Here is a 19,199-nt window from a genome sequence, read left to right on the forward strand (position 1 = left end):
GTTGCAGGTACATTCTACGGAGGGGTCTGTGAGGATGTGTGCCATGTACATGCCCATCTACAGCACAGTATAACAACTGATTCTACACCATCAGGGATAGTTGGCACATCTTGGTATTATCAGGAAAATGTGTGTATTTTAAAGAGGTCTCCAACAAAAATTGTTCATGTTTACATGTAGAGAGGCTACCTCTCAGTTACCTATTATCTCATTTTTCTACCAGTCAGATTTTCCTAAAAAGTTGTATTAGAATTTCCAAAGTAACTTAATACCACATTCACAAACTTTTCTAGTAAGCAAATGAAAATATTTCACTAGTGTCAAGCACAGAAATCAACTACTTGTCTAATCCAATTTTGCTTTACTCAATATTAAGATTTCCCACCTAAAATTACTACACCAGGCACCAACCCCAGCCAACCAGCAAGCCTAACAGTAATGTCTGCATTCCATACTTACTTCAGCCTGAGCGTCACCAACTAGCATCTCACCTACTAACAGACGGCCCCTCTTTAGTGCTCGAATATGCCGTGGCAGCTGCTCTGGTATGGGAACCTCGTGTCCTGCCACAAAGTTTCCAAAGGCAAAAGCTCTTGCATCACCCTTCCATCCAGAAGTTCCAAAGGTGACGTCCAAGGGAAATGGACAACTTCCTTACGGGCAATCAGGGGTCTCTCTCAGGATCTGGCTGTGAAGTTGGGAGGGGTCCAGGGGGAAGCGCTCCTGGAGCCACAGGATTCCTCTTGCGTCCTGGGAATCAATACCCTGCAGCCATCCTTGCTGCCTGACCAGGACCCAAGACCCAGCCCTGGTGCAGAAGCCCTGCCGTTTGCTATGGTATCTCAGGGAACAGAGGAGGCACCTGTCCCAAATCCCACAATACCCCAGAGGGGGCCCTAAAGAAAAGCATCGTTTGCAGGCTGGCACCCCCAGGAACTGGGGGTCCTCTCTGACCAACACGGATGGGCACCAGGGTCAGGTCCGGAGGGTTCTATGAGTTTTTCTCAAGCTGTTCCCTCAAGTGGTGGCTATTTATGTATGAATCCCGAGCAACCATATTTCACAACTAGTTTTGTGAGGAGGGAGAAGGGGGTAGACGGGGAATGGAAGGAGCTAGAGACTGTGTCTTCCTCATCCAGATGCTCTTCGCTAAGCAGCAAGTGGAGGTGGGAAACTGGAGAGACTTCACTTATTAAAATCAGATTCCTGACAGAGGCGAGCAGACCACACCGGAGAGCAAAGGCCAGGCTTCCCTGGGCCGCCCACGGCAGTGGTCAGACCAGGCTGTGAAGCAGAGGCCTCCCGACATCCGTCGGCCACACCTCCCAGGCCGCACCCTGGAGGCTGCGCCAGGCGCCTGACCTGGGGCTGGGCACGTCTGGAATAGAACATTCCCTAGGCGGTTCCGACTAGTCGCAACAATGAACAAACGTGTCACAGAAGGCCCATGAAGAGAGGCATTTAGAGAACGCTCTTGTAAGAGAAACGCGATTGTCACTTTTGCTCTCTTAAATGCTTTCTTGACCTCTGCACAAACACCCCCAGAGGTATTCTGGTAGGGACTTTACGACACTTACTCATACCCGGTACCAGCTATGGCCTGGCTTTAGCACAAGAGCCCCCTCTTTAGCAAAATCATCTCATGTATAGCTATTAATTCTCCCAAACATAATTAACATACAGCACTTCTCACAGGCAAAGCAAAGTTCTGAGCTCTGTCTTCAGGGTCACTCCACTGCTTTTCTACACACACCACCACCTGCCTCCTAAGGCTCCCTGGCAGGCCAGGGTTCCCAACGTCGACACCTGTTCCCACACCCCCATCAGTATATACTTCCAGATTTTTCTGGCCTCTTCATTTGCCCTAAACCAAAATTACCTGCTCCAATTTTCCATGTCTTCACAATCCTGCTAACTGTGAACAGCTAGTCTGAGAAACTGATTTGAGTTGGGTGCTAATTGATGATAGTGACATAAGGTACCCACACTTGCATTTGGCAAAGAACTGCAATGATTTAATATAAAAGTAGAAACTAAGGTAAGAAATGGAGGCAAACGTTTTTGGAACAGAGCCCTTTAAAGTCTCTCAGTTCCTATCTTTTATGCATGGAAAGTATTCAGACTGTGTATGTCTTTAGTTTCCTACAGAACTAGAGATACAGCCCAGCAGCAACAAATCCACCACTGAAGCATGATTAGAACACTTCAAGTTGTTGAAGTCCATCAGAAATGTAGTTATACAACAAACTACATGCTATGATTTCCTTAAATTTCCCATTTTGCAATGTTACCAGGAAATATAGGCCAGGTGTGCCGTTATCACATTTTTTGCCTTGGATTCAGAGAGGACAGGGTGCCGTCCTGAGTTGTAACATAATAGTCCGGTGGTAATTTCCAAGTTCTGTGTAGTTTTTTTAGTCTCTTGACCTTCAGACACAATGGAAAACTTTATCGCGTATAGTTCAGAAAAGGCCACCCAATATTCATGACTTGATGGCATTCACTATCAATGCAAAGTTCTTAACAGCTGCTGCCCAAAGTACTGTCGTCGGTCCTGCCCGACAAACACATGACAGCGTCAGAAAAATCAAGATCCTGCCACTGCCTCCCTGCTCCTTGCTCTGTTGTTACTTAACATTCGTACAATACTAATGAGAGCAAGATAAATGTTTATACAAAGAATTCTTACATTATCTATAAAATAAATGCCACATGTTCACAGTGAGCACAGACAACAAAAAAACTCAGTCTTATTTTTGCACTGAGTCCCTCAGGAAGCACGTTTACATTAGGAAGAGCAGAATCAGTGTAATGATGAGAGAGCTGAAATCCAAGACTGAGGGAGACATGGAGGCGGAAGAAAAGCACATAGCCCCCCAAGTCATTTTGGGTGTTTTACAATCCAGGACACTGAGAAAACCTACAGATAAAATTGCTAACCTACACTACACTTGCTCTTTAAGGAACGTGCAAAGCATTTAATACCTGAGTTCTCAAAATGGGAAGAAGATGAACATTTTAAACTATAATTTTGATGAGTTTTGACACTGATTACAGACAAAATCCTAGATCTGTTTTTGTGCCTTTAAAGGAGGAAAGAAAATCACAAATAGCTGGTAACATCATTCACAAGAACAAGTCACCTGAACATTTTCTCTTTTGAGAGGGTTATTAGGAAGTCTCAGGGAGAGTAACACTGGTCACCATTTCTGAAGCGCCAACCACCTCAAGAAAAGCTTTACTTAACCACAACTCATTTTTATTAAAGTACCATTAACATACAATCTTATGTTGGTTTCAGATATACAGCACAGTGGTTCAACAGTTACCCACATTATGAAATCCCCACCCCCTCTATGCAGTCACTCTCTCTTTACTCAGTGAGACGCTGCGGAATCACTGGCTAGCCGGCCCCCCCTGAGCCGCCCCAGCACCCTTGGGGCTCTCAGAATAGTGCATCGCGCGCTTGACACGCACTGACGGGGCCTCGCCTCATTTCCTGTGACTGAGAGCAAGACAGAAAAATGGAAAGTGGATGGAGAGAAAGACGGCTGAACCTGCAGTAGGGTTAATAATCACCCCAAAGGCCACTGAGTAATGAACCTGTGGGAAACCTAGAACAGTCTCTTGTGACCTTTCAGAGGCTCGTATGTGGTTGCAGGTCTTAAACATTTACATCAAATCTGAGAAGGACATGAGGCTAGAATGAAAAGACAGAATGCAGAGCCAGGGTTAAAAATCACTTGACAGAATGAAGTGGAAGGTCACGTGCGGCAAGACAACACATAAAAGCTGGCACTAAGTGGACTCACAGACACCAGGAAGGGACTAGTGGTTACCAAGGGGGAGGGGCTGGGGGAAGGGGATTAAAGGGCACGAAAATTCACAATCACAAAAATACGGGCTGGTCACGGGGATGCTAGTACAGCACAAAGAATACAGTTAATGACTCTATAACCTCTTACTATGCTGATGGATGGTGACTGCACTGGAGGGGGTGGGGACTTGATAATATGGGTGGATGCTGAACCACTGTGTCGTGTATTTGAAACCAACATAAGACTGTATATCAGTGCTACTTTAATAAAGAAAACTAGCACTAAAAAAAGCATCAGGTTAGACGATGAGATGCATAGTTCAATACCAGCGTTGGGGAGGGACTTGGGGGTCTGGGTTAAATAAGTCGGTGTGGCAAGGTTTTGAAAAGCATAGACAGGGTGTGCTTAACCCCATGCCACTCCAACTCTGCTCCTGCACACGGGACCTGACTAAACCCCCTGCTCATCTGAGACACAGCAGCCACACCATGGAATGCCCAAGTAAAAAACTCAGCAGGCTGGCAGGGATTTTGGAAGCTAAGTCACATGAAGAACAGTTAAAGTAACAGATGATGCTTCACTTTGAAATGTAAGAAGTTGGTGTGTGAAGGGGACGGGTGGCAGTGCAAAATGGGTCAGCCACTGTTTGGTGCCTCCTCGGTAAGTTAAACAGAATTACCATATGACCCATTAATTCCACTCCTAGATATACACCCAAAAGAACTGAAAACAGATACTCAAACATGAATACTCACAGCAGCACTATTCATAATAGCTAACAGAAATGACCCAAAAGCCCATTGACAGATGAATGGATAAACAAAATGTGGTCTATCCATACAATGGAGTATTTGGCCATGAAGAAGGAATGAGGTTCTGATATATACTACAGCATGATGAACCTCAACAACAAGATGCTAAGTAAAAGAAGATAGACATAAAAGTCACATACTTTTGTATGAACGATTCCATTTAAATAAAATATCTGATATAATTAAATCCAGAGAAAGAAAGCAGATTAGTGGTTGCCAGGGACTCAGGGGAGAAGAGACTTTAATGGGCATGAGGTTTCCTTTTGGGGAGATGAAAATGTTTTGGAACTAGGTGGAGATGGTTGTGCAACACTGTGAATGTACTAAATGTCATGAATGTACGCAGTAATTGTACATTATAAAATGTTACGTTGAGAACTTCTGGTTTCTGATCCAGCATGTTAAGGAGCTTAGAAGTCACCACTCCATCCTAACAAGCAAAAATCTGAACAAACTGAAACATCAACAACTCCTCTCTGATTCAACAGTGAAGTGAGGTCAGAGGGCAAACCTCTGCCCCAAAAACTGTAAAGACAGGACTACAGAGAGAGAGAATCACATTGACCTGAGCAGAAGCCCCAGGAACCAGTGTCCGGGTAGGAAAACCTGAGCTGGAACTGATGCACTGTTAGAGGCTCAGCGTGGACAAGGCTGATGGTTAAAAAAACCCAATTAGACAAGGGGGGTCCTGGCATTTGTGGAGAGTATGATGTCTGAGATATGCCTCAAAATAATACCAGGAGGGGGCATAGGGGAGTGGGCGGGGATGCAGGCAAAGCAGGACTGGCTGTGAGCTGGTCACCGTGGGAGCTGGCTGATAGGGACATAGAGATGGGCTATCATATTCTGCCCACTTTGGTATATGCTTACATTTTTTACAATAAAAAATGAACATGGGAAAAAAAAAAAAGGCCCTGTTATTGGGAGGACCCCACATTTTTGTTAGTTTTACCTCCAGGAACTCTACCAGAGCCTCACAGTGAATACAGGAGAAAAATCCCCTTGACCTTCCCACATGGTGAGGGGGTCGGGGGAAGTAACCATTTAGATCTATGGCAGAGCATTCTGTCCCTCTTAGCAGGGCCTGACCTCAGGATAAATTATTTTATCAGCCTAATGTACCTGGAAGAGGGGAAATACCTGACTCCAGCCCACCCTAGCCATCCTGTCCACCTAAGTGGGGAAGAGGAGGCTGGGAAGCACTGGTGACACCGACAGTCCAAGAGCACGAGTTTGCTAACAGACTGAGACCAAGTCATGTCTCCTCCCCCCACTAATTCTGTCCAGTGACATGCAGTGTGTCCTTTATAGTAGTGGAACTTCTAGGAAGGAAGCTTTCTAAAGACCCACCAGAAGGGACACACTCTCCTCCCCTTCTGGGCAGGGTGGCATATGGATATGAAACTTGGAATTTGGTATTCATTTTGTCACCGACAGAAGCCAGGTTTGGAACAGCACTGACAGGAACGAAGGCAGAGCGGAGGAAGGTAAAAGAATCCAGGTCTCTGATGACACGGTTGAAGTATTAAATCAAACCAACCCTGAAGCCTATCCCTATCTTGGACTTTTTAGTTCTATCAGCCAATAAATCACTTTCATTGCTTTAAAGAAAAAAATGTCAGGCATATTTGTATGCACCCAGCAGCAGAGCACCCAAATAGGTGAGGCGAAGACTGAGAGAAGCACAAAGAGACGGCACATGAAGGGTTCATAACAAGTCACTCAAATATATGCTTCCTGAGTATTCTTTATTACAGAGAGAAACAGCATTAGAGACACTCTCCCCTATATTCTTACATCTCATATTCTGAGCTATAAAAATATCACACTGACAATAATAACAACTTTACTTGTTTCCTCTTTGATAAAATGGGCTGACTGAGCTAAGTGATTTCTAAAATCTTTTCCATTTCTAGAATTCTAGCCATGTAATTCAGAAGCTTGTTTTTTAGATGGATGAGATTTTTTTTAATCACCAGGGTTTTAAAAAGTACTTAATGTTCTAATGCAATGATATGCAGGTAACCTGAGATTATTTAAGTGGGAAGACAAATTGCCAGACTTTTAAAAGTAAGGGACTTTATCGTAGAAGGGCTGAAGGATGAGATGACCTCTCAAGGGGAAAGTGGATTTATGGCATGTAGTATAGCCAACTATTAGATCACTAGTGATCAAGGGCAATGCCAAAACAATCAAGCAACCACTCCCCACTGAGACAAACAGGACAGGCACACGCCCACGCACAACTTATTCCAGATTCTGAGAAAACTCCAGAAAACTTTTCAGGAGAATAAAGCCAACAGCAGTACAGACATCTTTCATTGTGGTAGTTACAAAAAGTGTTTTTACAATAAAATCAGCCAATTAAAGGTCTCAAAAGGGCCATCAAGTGGGGAAAACAGACAGTAATCTTCCTGTTTAAGTACTGAACTTCAAGAAAAAAAAGATTGATGTATTTTTTTTTATCATTCTACAGAAAATACTAAGGTAAGCGTGTATACAACTAAAGAAAAAGCCCAAATGAACCTGATTTTAATGTCTACTTATACTTTTATACTTTTTTACCTAGTTTTGCCTTCTCCCTCATTAAAAATGTGTCCTATAGTAAAATTAAACAGAAAGCCAAAGTGAAGACCCCGAGGCACAGGAGATCCCGGCCCCACACATGCGGGGTACGGACCGCTACCCACCTGGCCCCTCACGGGGTGGCAGCCGGATGTGCCGGGCACTCTGGGCGGACCCAGGCCCGAGCGCTGTGGCCGCGCCCTCGTCTTCTACACTCAAGAAAGCAAGTGACAGTGTTAGCAAGGGAACAACATGATTACAGGAATAAGTTGAATTAACCTTGGTTTGTTTTTTTTTTTCAAGTAAAAATTTGCAAGCTTTGCTACGTCAGTGGTTATTTAGAAGCAAATTACTGGTGACATATCCCCCAGTTTTGTTTTGACATCAACCACTGCCTTAAAGCAGCAGCTACCAGTGTGAACTGAGGTCTCTCTCAGGCAGTCCACAGGCCCTCCTTCCTCTAGCTACCGTCTGTGCGAGGCCAAATTTGCTTCATCTACTTTAACCAAACAGCTAACAGTGGGTTGGAATGCAGAATCCCACTGCCTTGTCTCAAACCCACATTAAGGAGATTAACAAAAATGTAAAACAATGCTGGTGTTCTTACTAAATTGTTTTCTGTTTTGGAAAACACACTTATTTTTCATTAAAAATATGTTGCCATGGTCTTCCAACATTGATAGATAGTAACCACACTGAGGGGGTGAGGGTTTAATAATATGGGTCAATGTTGAGCCACTGTGTTGTACATTTGAAACCAACATAAGATTGTTTATCAATGATACTTCAATTAAAAAATCTATGTATGTTGCCATGTAATGGATCTATAATTGGTATTTTCAATAAATTAGTAATAAAGTATTTCAAGCAGGTTCCAAGCTTAAGTTCTAAGAGTAAATATTGATCGATAAACCCACATAAACACAAGCTCTCTGAGGTCCTGAGACCAGTCTGGGAACCTACAGGATTAAACAGATCCTACCAAACCCCTCGAATGGATGATGGCCACAGAACCCTAGACAAATGTTTAATGAATGACACTGAGAAAGTTACAAAACACTGTATAAATTAACTCATTTTGTGTAAAATGTTGACTATATAAAATTTTTACAAGGAAAAAAAAACCCTAGAGATATACACAAGAGTGCTAAGACTAATGATCTCAGAGAGGCAGTATTTCAGGTCATTTTAACTTATTCTTTTTTTGCACTAAATTGTATTTTCTTTTTCTACAGTAAGGAGGTGGGGAAGAACTGGAGCAGCACTTCCCAAATGTGTCCAATGGCACAGAGGCCATGGTTAAGTTAGTCGGATAAATCCTGATTCCCACCCCCACGACACTGAAGGCTGGGAGATGTCCGGCAGTAATGAAACCAGCCTAACAGCACTTCCCAAACTTAGGCAATCACGTAACGCACACTTAGGGGAAACACTGCTTAGCCATCCACCTCTTCTCACCCTATAGAGATATTTGAAGAGGAGGCCTGGGGCTTTATCATTGCCATTAAAAGTCACTATGTCACCATTCTTTAGAAGGGATGACTTCCAGTAAATTACACACACAAATCTAATCAAGAATATCTGGAATTAAGTAAAGTACATTTTTTGCATTTGCTTTATTAAAATAACTCTACAAAGGAGAAGATTCACCTCCTATAGATAAAGGAACTTGGAAAACGCAGTAAGTGATTTAAAATAGCAATTCTCAAGTAAAATTTTCCTTAATGAGAAACATTATTTGATCGTAAGTCATTCCTTTAGGGGGTGCGCACGAGGAAGAATCCTCTGCAAGGGATGCCTGCACATAAGGGCAGCTCCCGGCAGCTCCCACGCCAAGCAATGGTGGAAGGCCTGCTGCACGCAGGGGGCCCGGCACTCAGCGCCCCCAGGGCCACGCTGCCCCCTGGGGCACCTTGGGGCTGGTTGGCCACCATGTCTCCTCCATGCTGTGTCCTTTTTTCCTTGTCAAGATCACAATGAACAGGTCACATTCCCTCCTTTTCATCCCACAGGCTGGGTCACTTAGAAGCCACTGGGATCCTCCCTCCTTCGCCACCTTTCTCTTTAGTCTTCATTCCAGCTGTGCGCCAAGGAGTGACCACCCACGGCTCCACTCCTACAAAATCTTCCAGAGCTACTCTACCCCCTCAAGACCGACTTACTACAAAATCTTAACTAGCACTTTATTGTCTGTTTATGTATTAATTAATATCATAATGGTATGTGTGCCGTTCTAGTGCAAATTTCCCTGATTCTCCCTTGTTATGCGTTAAGTAGGTTTCTGACAATCACTTTTAGGGCTCATGCAGTTTATAACAATGTTTTCAGGGTAAATGACAATTTGAGTTCCAGCTTGAATCCCTAATACATCTATATAATTGTCTTTTCAGGTCCTCTGGGCATCAGAAATAATGGGTCCCAGGAAAAAACACATGAAGCCAAAGCGAGGCTAAGGTGGTTGGCAAACAGTCACTAGAAGACAGCAGAGAGCTGAAGTAGTCGAGGAACTTCAGGTAGAGGTGAGTTCACCCAAAAGATCTAAGCCGAGAAGGGAGAAATAAAATGTGCCAGAATATTCAAGAGAAAAGTTCTCAATCTGACCAGCACTCGACATGGACTAACTTTTGCTAGCCACTGTGAGAGGTTTCTTGGGTGCCAGGGACCCACTACTGCCCATGGCACCAGCTTGCCTCAGTTTACCAGTATGTGCTTGGGTTTCCAAAAAAATTAGAAGTTACTGTGAGGAATGCTCTATTCCAACACAATGCTTTTGCCCCAAATCCCTATCTGCTCTCCCAAACCACTGAGTTCCTAGATAAAATAGAAGACACCAGGAAACCCTTGAAGGCTTCTTCCTTGGGCCCTAAACAACCCAAACCTGGTCTAAGTGGCCCATATTTGCTTTCTCATTGTCCCCGCCTTCGCTGTCCATCAGCTCTGGCAACCACACGAACGTACATTTAACAGGGAAAAAAAAAAATGAAGCCATACTTGCATTATGTGTTCATTACTTTTTTAAAGTAGTGGTAAAAATCTCAAACCTTTCAAAAATAAGCAGAATAATTTTGAAAAAAAATAGTTAATCAACTTTATCAACTGAATAATCAGCAAATATATATTAATCCCTGGCATTTATGAACTATCTGAAACATCAAATATTAAAGTACAATTGTTACTAATTAAAGTCACCATCAGGGGGAAGAAGAAGTTATGAAATTATCCCATTGGTACATGTTCATCCAGTGAGAAAAGATTTGAGAAATGTCATTTCATATATAGAGCATTTAAGTCATTTTTCTATTCTAGGCTTTGATTATTTAGACGATGCTTTTTAGTTGCTTCTTTGAATTAAGCAAGAGGTGGCTTCATACACTTGGACCCAGACTTCTTTAACTCTTGCCAAATGAAAATGCCTTTTTTCAGGAATCATGGGCAGACAAACAACTCAGAAGCAAGATCAGCAACATGCCAATTCAGGGCTACATAATCCAGGCTGTGGATTATCCAGATACCCTACCATTAGCACAGCACTGGCAACTGAGGTGTTCAAATACCCACAAGGGCTGCTGCCTACCTTTTAATCCTCCCACTGTTCCTTTAATAATGTAGCCCAGAGTGAGTGCGGCCTAGGGAGAAAAGTCAATTCAAGCCAGTGCATTTTTGCTACTTAGTCTTGAAACCTTGAGAAGCATGGAAAAAAAAGATTAGGGATTATCCAAGAATTTTGATTATTCCTGCTATCCTTGTTACTAATTCCATAACTAATAGGAAACTGGCAAGAATTAGTCAAGGCATTTTAAAGGTAAATATAGTCTGCTTGACACAAAGGCTTTAACCCCCTAATCAAGTGACCCTAATCCTGAATTAGCCTCTACCTCCAATTTGCTCATTGTCTACTGTGAACTTGTAGAGTCTCTTTTGCCAGGTGCAGGGGGACAGAGAAAAGCTTGCAGCCTCCACCCTGAGGCCACCAGAGAATAAAATAAGTCTTCCAATGTGGGAAGGGTATCACCAGGGAGGGAGCATCAGAGGGAGGAGGGCTGGGCATCACCTGGTTCATCTGAGAGGGTGCCCACAGGATCAAAGCCTCTGGCTACAATCTCAGGGCCAGGCCCACATCCTATCAGTGCTCTGCCTACAAGTCTAGCAATACACAGGACCGGTTTGCTGGGTGTGCGGGGACTCACACTTGGTTTAATACTCTGTTCCATCTTGAAATTCTTAATATTGAACAAAGGGGCCCTGCACTTTGATTTTGCACGTGAACCCACATATTACATACAGCTGGTCCCACCAATATCCATTATTAACTACATGTGAAATATGCAAAATTAAGACTGGATTCTACATTTCAGATGGAATGAATAATGTTCCTTAAAAGCCACTTAACAGACATCCTTATAGGATTCATTTTCAAGTTTTACGTGTCTTCAGTTTAAGTTTATGACATTCCATTTTTTTTTCTTTGGTCCTTAAAATGAAAGTACTATATTATACATGAAAAATTCCTAAGCATTATGAAGAGCTCAGAATATATCTTTGTTACACTTTAAGTATGCATTTAAGCAAAGATGACATTATTTTTACTGTGTTTTAAAATTTTACTTTGAATCTAAAGACATATTTCTAAGTGTTTTATACAACAATTGAAGATAGGGTAAATGATGAATATTTAATTTGAGAATAAAATCAAAGGACCAGACAAAATAATTTGCTTTTACAAAGCACACTTTTTTGCTAATTGGCCAAACAAAATGTAATGAATGAAATGTTATTTTCTAAACTAGTTGTTGTGTTTTAGAAATTTACTGTTTCTTCCATTTCGCTTCATTAAGTTAAACCCTGCTCCTGGAACTTAAGATACTTGCTCTGCTTGCGACTGGGAGCAGATCCCCCAGCCATGGCATCTGCAGCTCTGTGTAAGGCTGGAGGCACTGGGGGGAGAAGGGCGAGGACAATGCAGGCGGAGCAGAGACAGCACCAAGTAGCTCTGTGCCGTATGGGGAAGGAACGAACAGCTCTTTTTGGATTCCAGTCCCATGACCTGCAGACAAACCCCGGATGCAGACCCCCTCTATCTGGAAGGAGGAGACCCTCTGGCTGTCCATCACTCGACCCTGAGCCAATAAAAAGTTCCCCACATACCCCTGGCATGGACCACTTCCCCCTCCCCTCCCTGTGCTTATAAAATCTCCCCGCCTATCTAGTTATGCGCGACTTCCCCTGCCTGTAACTAGCCAGACCCGGGAACATAAACCGGGAATTGTGCTCAAATAAACTGCCTGGCCCTTTGTTGCCTCTCATCGCCTGCTTATTTCAGCTAGAATTTATCTTACACTCTGTACAAGCTCATCCCTCAGATCACCGCCAGAAACCAGGGCCTGGGGGCTGGACACTGGGCCGCAGACGCTCTCAGCCCTCCTTCCAGGAGAGGGGGCAGAGTGCTGCGGGCTGGATGCCGGCAACGATCTGAAGGACTAATAAGATTGAGTCCTAAGGAAAACCAACTCAAGTCTCATAATGATGTTTTTAAGAGGGCTGCTTTGTGTACTAGCAAGTACACGGCTGAACGATCAATTGTCAGGGACATGTGAAGAAATGTCTGTCTTACAGAGAAGGCTACTCAAGGGTACAGGACAGATCTTTTGAAGTTCCTTTCCACTCAAACTCAAGGTCCTGGGTAGGAATTATATGGGAGCCAATGGTAAAGGAAGGGGTTGGTGGATGAAATGCCAGTTTTCCCTAGATCAGGAAAAAAATCAGCAACTTAAAACTCTTATAAGAAAATGTAGACAACTGTGAAATATGTAACTGATTAGAAAGAGGCTCCTGGGAGTGATTACAGAGGTCAAGAGTGAATGCAGGATGGTGCAGCCACTTTGGAAAAGAGTTCAGCAATTTCTTAAAACATTAAGCATAGTCATAAGGCCCAGCAATTCCACTCCTAGGAGGGTACCCAAGAGAAGTGACAACAGTCCAGTTCAGTCCACACAGAAACCCCACACAGTCACAGCAGCATTATTCACAGGAGCTACAATGTGGAAACAACCCCAATGTCCATCAACTGAAAAAAATGGATAAACAAAATGCAGTATAACCATACCACAGAATATTTTCTCAGTCTGCTTGACCTTCTATAACAAAGTGTCATGGACCAAGTGGCTTATAAACACAGAAATTTATTTCTCACAGCTCTGGAGGCTGGGAAGTCCAAGATAAAGGTGCCAGCAAATTCAGTGTCCGGCTGAGAGCCTGCTACTTGGTTCTTAGACAGCCATCTCGTTGCTGTGCCCTCAGCTGGCGGAAGGGGCAAGGAGCTGTCCGAGGTCTCTGATAAAGGCACTAAGCCCACCCACGAGAGCTCCACCCTCACGACCTAATCACATCCCCAAAGCCCCTGAAACTGGACATTTGGCTTCAACACATGAATTTTGGAGGGAACATAAGCCTATAGCAAATATTATTCCATCATAAAAAAGAATGAAGTTCTGATACATGCTATAACATAGATGAACCCTTGAAAACATGATGCTAAGTGAAAGAAGCTATTCACAAAAGGCGACAGACTGTAGGATTCCACTGATATGAAATGTCTAGAATAGGCAAATCCACAGAGACAGAAAGTAGATTGGTGGTTGCCAGGGGACGGATGAAAGGGGAATTGCGAGTGACAGCTGAGGTCCATGGGGTCTTTTTGGTGGTGATGGTTGCATAACTGTGAATATACTAAAATCACTTAATTGTGTACTTTAAAAGGGTGAATTTTATGGTATGTGAATTATAGTTCAATAAAGCTGTTTAAAAATAAAAAAGACTGGATGTAGGAAAACAAAACCTTTCGTCCTAACCAATGATATTTTTAAAAGTACAGATCAAAGTAGACTTTAGAAGCTGCAGACTCTATAGAAGTTCTTGTCGCAAGAGAATCAGACTGGTCCACAACAGATGACTGAAGGATAATATTCATGTCTGACCAAAGGTAAAAAAGACAAACAGGAGTCTGCCTTTATTACGCCACCACCTACTACCTAGTGGGGTTCTGGAATGGAAGAATGTCAACTTTCAGATGTGTTTTAAAGGTTTTGAAGATGTTCTAAATTCAGTTCCTTTGAAGTTACTGAATCTTCACCTGAAAGTTTAAAAAGAGACTTACCAACAGATCTGCTGAAAAACTTTTATCTAATAATATCATCCTATAGCTAAATGAGAAAAAGAACAAAAATATGCCTAAAATGTAAGGGAGGAAGGACCTACCAAATCAGCCACAAACAGATGCAGTAGCCCAATTCCTGGTGGTGGCAGCTCTATGGCAAAGATGGACTCGGCATCAGCCTGACACAGGCAGGGAGACTGTCAAAGCTTAAGGGTCACCATCCCTTGCCCTTGCACAGTCTCTACTCATGTCAAAATGTCACTTTTGATGTTTCAACACTATCATGTATCATTTCCACCAATTCTGAATCCATAGTCCCTAAAGCTCTACTAAAATCTGTATTTTGTAACAAATCAGTATCTTCAATTTCATTTACAAAAGACACATTTCTTTAAGTACCTCTGCTCTTACTAAATCAAGGTAAGATCTTACCAAATCAAGAAAATACAAGACATATTTTCAAAAACATAATAATCTAAAACCTCAATTAATCAGAATACACAAGAAATAGACTTTTGGGAATTCTCAAGTTAATAAGATCTATTTTGTTTCACTTCTTACAAATTAAAATTCTATTTAAAAAATTACATTTTCCTGTAATAATAAATAAACACAATTCAATACATTTTTATCCATGTCTTAAAATTTTAACATTCCCTCAGGTTCCTCATTTTAGACATTTAAGAGTTGGTTTTATAAACTTAACTAATTTCAGAAACTCGTGTCACAGCATTACAATACATTCTAATTTCAATGCAAAAATAATGTTACTGCATTTCATGAAAATTTCATTTATCAGTCACAGTTCCCACATCTAAAACTGAAATATTAATTGCTTTTCTTGGCTCAAAAATTAAATAGTACCAACACATGTAATATATGATATGAACTCCTAAAACTTTCTTTTGAAAAAGAATTCCTATAAAACTACCTGGTTTTATGTTTTTTCTCCAAAAAAATGGTATGCAGCCAGAAGATGGATTTTAATTAACTGAGGGTTCTAGTTAACAGAGTTATAGCTCTTAAACTGGATAATACTCAGAACCACTAATATTTTATCATTTCTTTAGCAGTTATCAGTCTCCTATGTGAAATAAATGATATTTACTTTCAGCAATAAAAGTGTTAGATTAAGTATAACAGTGAAGTCTATATCAAATGACTTTTCCCTCAAAGCTGTTTCTGAAAAACAAGGTGACAAATTAAGAAACCACTTTACAAAAAAGCTGAGAATCACAGTATTTTTTAAAATTTGACTCAAAGTGGTCACCACAAAAATACAAGCCCTCAAAAGCTGCTGCAGATTTTTATGATCTAATATCCCCAACCCTGCAATCAACAGAATGGATCCCTGAAAAATTACCTAAGGAACTGTTATATCTACACTGCAGAATTTAAACTTTATACTCTTTGCCTGTAATGCTTTTTTCAGCATATAACATTTATCTCGGGTAAAAATTAGGACATAAAAATATCACGGTACCTAAGCAGAAATATAGTCGTCCATCCAGTCACACAACAAATACTGAGTACCTACTGCTGCTGCGCGTGGGTGACACGACTTACGGGCCCACAAAATGCACGAACACCCTTCCATCACGGGGACGTGGGTCCGAGTGAGGGGAGACAGACAATAAACAAAATCCTAACAAAGGCTGTTTGGAAGGGGATTAACTGCTATGGAGAAAAGAGAAAGTGAGGCAGGGAAGGAGAGTTCGGGGAACTCGGAAAGACAAAATTTCAAATAGGATGATGATGATAAGGCTCATGAAGAACAGGAAGTAACACTGAGTCTTATTTATTTGGCTTTGAAATGCATCACATGATTGCATTCATTCATTCATTTACATTCATTTATTTATTTATTTTTAATATTCGTATCAGCTTTCTTGTTTTCTCTATTTCAATTTTCTATTTCCTCACCACTCACTGACTAGAGACAGGAGGAGGGCAGCAAAGAGCGTGCTTAATGCTTTGGCTTACTTGATGTTTTCTGAGAACCACAGCTACAACTGAAGTGAAATTCAGGGTTCTCCACAAAATTAATAGTCAAAATACAATTATATTATAAAACTTAACACTCTCTCCAGCAAACAATGGGACCTTTATCCCATTAACGATGATTAGAGGCAGCCAGAATATGAACAGCAGTTCACGTCACACTGTCTTGTAGCAATGAAATCAGATATTAGTTGAAATGATCTTTATAAATGAGCCCACAGTGTCTCCACAAATTGCATATTTACATATAAAATTCATTTGTAACATCTCAAAATGAATTCATTTCATTAGCATCTCATGTAATATTCACAGGACATTTTCTAACTTGCTAGCTGAAAAAAACAAATGTAACAGAATAACACGTGTTTAAGATGTCTTTATTTTGAAGACTAAGAATTCTTAATTATTATAGATATACCAAGAAAAGCTTAGAGAAAGTCAGCAAGTACAAAGGATTCAAGCACTCAACATGTCTTTCACGTAAGATTTGTTAGTCCGCCATGATATTTGATAGCTGAAATTAAGTACCCAAGTAATTCAATAATGAATAGCAAATAGACGTGAATAGCCAAGCTTAAGAAAAGACGGATTTTAACAAGAAATGTTATCATTAACTAAACTAAATATACTCTAACTGTTCCCAAAATACCCAATCCAAGCATGTATTTTTTTAAATGTGTGGGTTTTCCCCAACAGAAGCAAAACTGACAGTTTTTTTGGATATATAAACTTTCAGACTTCCACCGCACATCTGGAAGGAACATTCCAAACTCAGCTTGATGTAACTTTTAAAAATCAAAGTGAGAGCAATTAGATACTTAGTGACTGAGACCTGAATTTGACAGGGTCACCAGAATGCTAGAAATGAAAGAAGTATTCAAAGTTTATCATCCAAGATGTGAAGAAAGAAACATAGAACAAAAGATGCATTTGCCTCTTCTTCCCTTTAATTTGTGAACACCATTCTCTCCATGTCATGCCAACTAAGAGAAAATTAGTATTTTTAGAAGGCGTGCTAAATTGAAATATGACGGTCTCATCTAGACTTGTACCAACCCTCCCCTCCAAAATTTTGATTAAAGAAAAAAAATCAGAAAAATAGATCCCAGTCCTCTACAGACTACACCTAGATTGCTTATCTCGAAGGCCAAGGAAAATGTTTACGATTCCAAGATTCATTCAGAAGCATGTATCTGCAATGCGTAAGGTTTTCATTGGCAAGATCAGTCAGTATCAGACAGCATGTAAGGTTTAAAAGGTTAAGTGGATGAAGGTTAAAACAACAAAACAATCAATTCAGTAAGAAATATTTTTTGCCAAGTAACCATAAAATCATTTGGGCCCTAAGGAATCAAAGAGGGGTTTCTGCTGAGGCCACCTAAGTCCTTGGCACGATCTAAATTACCGCCCAGAAAAGCTGCCCCCTGTGTCGGGGCGGAGGAGGCGAAGATTTCTAATGTGGGGCGACACCGCGGTCGTAAACCTCATCACAATTTCACCTTTGGGTGAAAAGGTGGGAGGGAAGCGAGAAGTTTCGGCCTCTGCTCGTTTGAAAACAGACACCGTTTAAAGGGCCCAAGGAGGGTGCCAGGGGAGCGAGGCTGCGGTGTCCGCCGTGCCGCGGCAGAGCATCCGGACCTCGGAAGGGGATGCGGAGGAGGGGGCTCTTATGTAAGCACAGCCGGACACCACCGTGCACGCACCCCCGGCCCGCTGCACCTCTGGGCCGCACACCGCACACGTACAGCCCAGCCCGCACTGCCGCCCGGGCGGTGGGCCGACCCTTGAACCCGGCTGCACGGCCCCTCAACTCGCGCACCACCCCGGGGCCGCAGTGGGGGCGGCTAGGATCCAGCTGCTCCGTCCGCACGAGCCAGGCTCCCCGCACCCGGCACCCCGGCTCCCCAGGCTCCCCGCGCCCGGCCCGGCCCCGACGCTTACCTCGCACGGCCCGGCCCCCGCCGCCGCCCAGCAGCCCGGCCAGCAGCAGCCAGGCGGCCAGGGCGGGCGCGGGGCGGCGCAGCATCGTTCGGGCTCCGGCGCCGCGGCCGGCCCGAGGCGGGAGCGGCAGGGGCGCGCGCGGGCGCCGAGCGGGGCTCTCGCGGCCCGGGGTCGGCCGCTTCGCGCCGCGGCGGGCACCGGGGTCCGAGGAGCCGCCGCCGCCGTGCGCTGGGCCGCGGGCGCCCTCCCCTCGGCGAGCGCAGCACTCCGCTGCAGGCGGCAGAGCCACTAAGATGGCGGCGGCGCGCTCCCCGGGTCCGCGGGGTACCCGGCCGGGGGCGGGGAGGGAGGCGGGGAGGACGGCGGCGCGCGGCCGGGAGCGCGCGGGCGGGCGGCCGGGCTGGCAGGGGCGCGCGCCTCCAGGCCGCCGCGAGCCCAGAGCGCGCCCGCGGGGCCGCGCCCGGGGGGTGCTCTCGGGAAGCCGGGAGGGCCCCCAGCCGAGCGGCCGCCCTGCGTCCGCGCCCCCCTCTCCGCCCCGCCCGCCAGCGGTGCGGACCTCACGGGAGGTGCCTCCCACCCCCGGGCGCCGACCCTCCGCGCCGCTCGGGCAGGTCTCGCGGCTGCCGGCCCCTCGGAGTCTTCCTCTGCCAGTCGGGGTGATGGGAGGGAGCCCCCGGGGTCGTGAAAGGTGTTCGGGGGGCGGGGGTCGGCGAGACGCGCTTTGTCAACAGTCGGGGGCTGCGCAGCACGTGCTGCCAGGTTTCCAGCCCTGGGCGGGGGGCCGGCCGGCCGCGGGCGTCGGTCCTGAGCCTGTTAACTCCAGGTTCCTCCATTTGCCGAAGGAATCCGTTCGGGGCTCTGTGAAGGCGGCTTGTGCGTGCCTTTCTAGATGATGTTGGTGTGAAACTG

General features: G+C 44.0%; 1 protein-coding gene across 4 annotated transcripts in view; it reads right to left on the reverse strand.

The window, feature by feature from the left end:
- The window catches only part of CLSTN1 (calsyntenin 1), a 74,477-nt gene extending 55,503 nt beyond the window's left edge, over positions 1-18,974 (reverse strand). For 2 of the 4 annotated variants that reach the window (XM_036925263.2, XM_036925261.2), the window contains exon 1: positions 18,291-18,575. In XM_036925263.2, the coding sequence (XP_036781158.2) occupies positions 18,291-18,375 (85 nt within the window). In that variant the 5' untranslated portion in view covers positions 18,376-18,575. Of the gene's footprint in view, positions 1-18,290 lie in introns of all 4 variants that reach the window. The other 2 variants (XM_036925260.2, XM_036925262.2) reach the window with 2 other exon arrangements.
- Positions 18,975-19,199: the final 225 nt, after the last annotated feature.

Source organism: Manis pentadactyla, chromosome 4 (assembly GCF_030020395.1).
Source record: "Manis pentadactyla isolate mManPen7 chromosome 4, mManPen7.hap1, whole genome shotgun sequence".
Classification (NCBI taxonomy): domain Eukaryota; kingdom Metazoa; phylum Chordata; class Mammalia; order Pholidota; family Manidae; genus Manis; species Manis pentadactyla.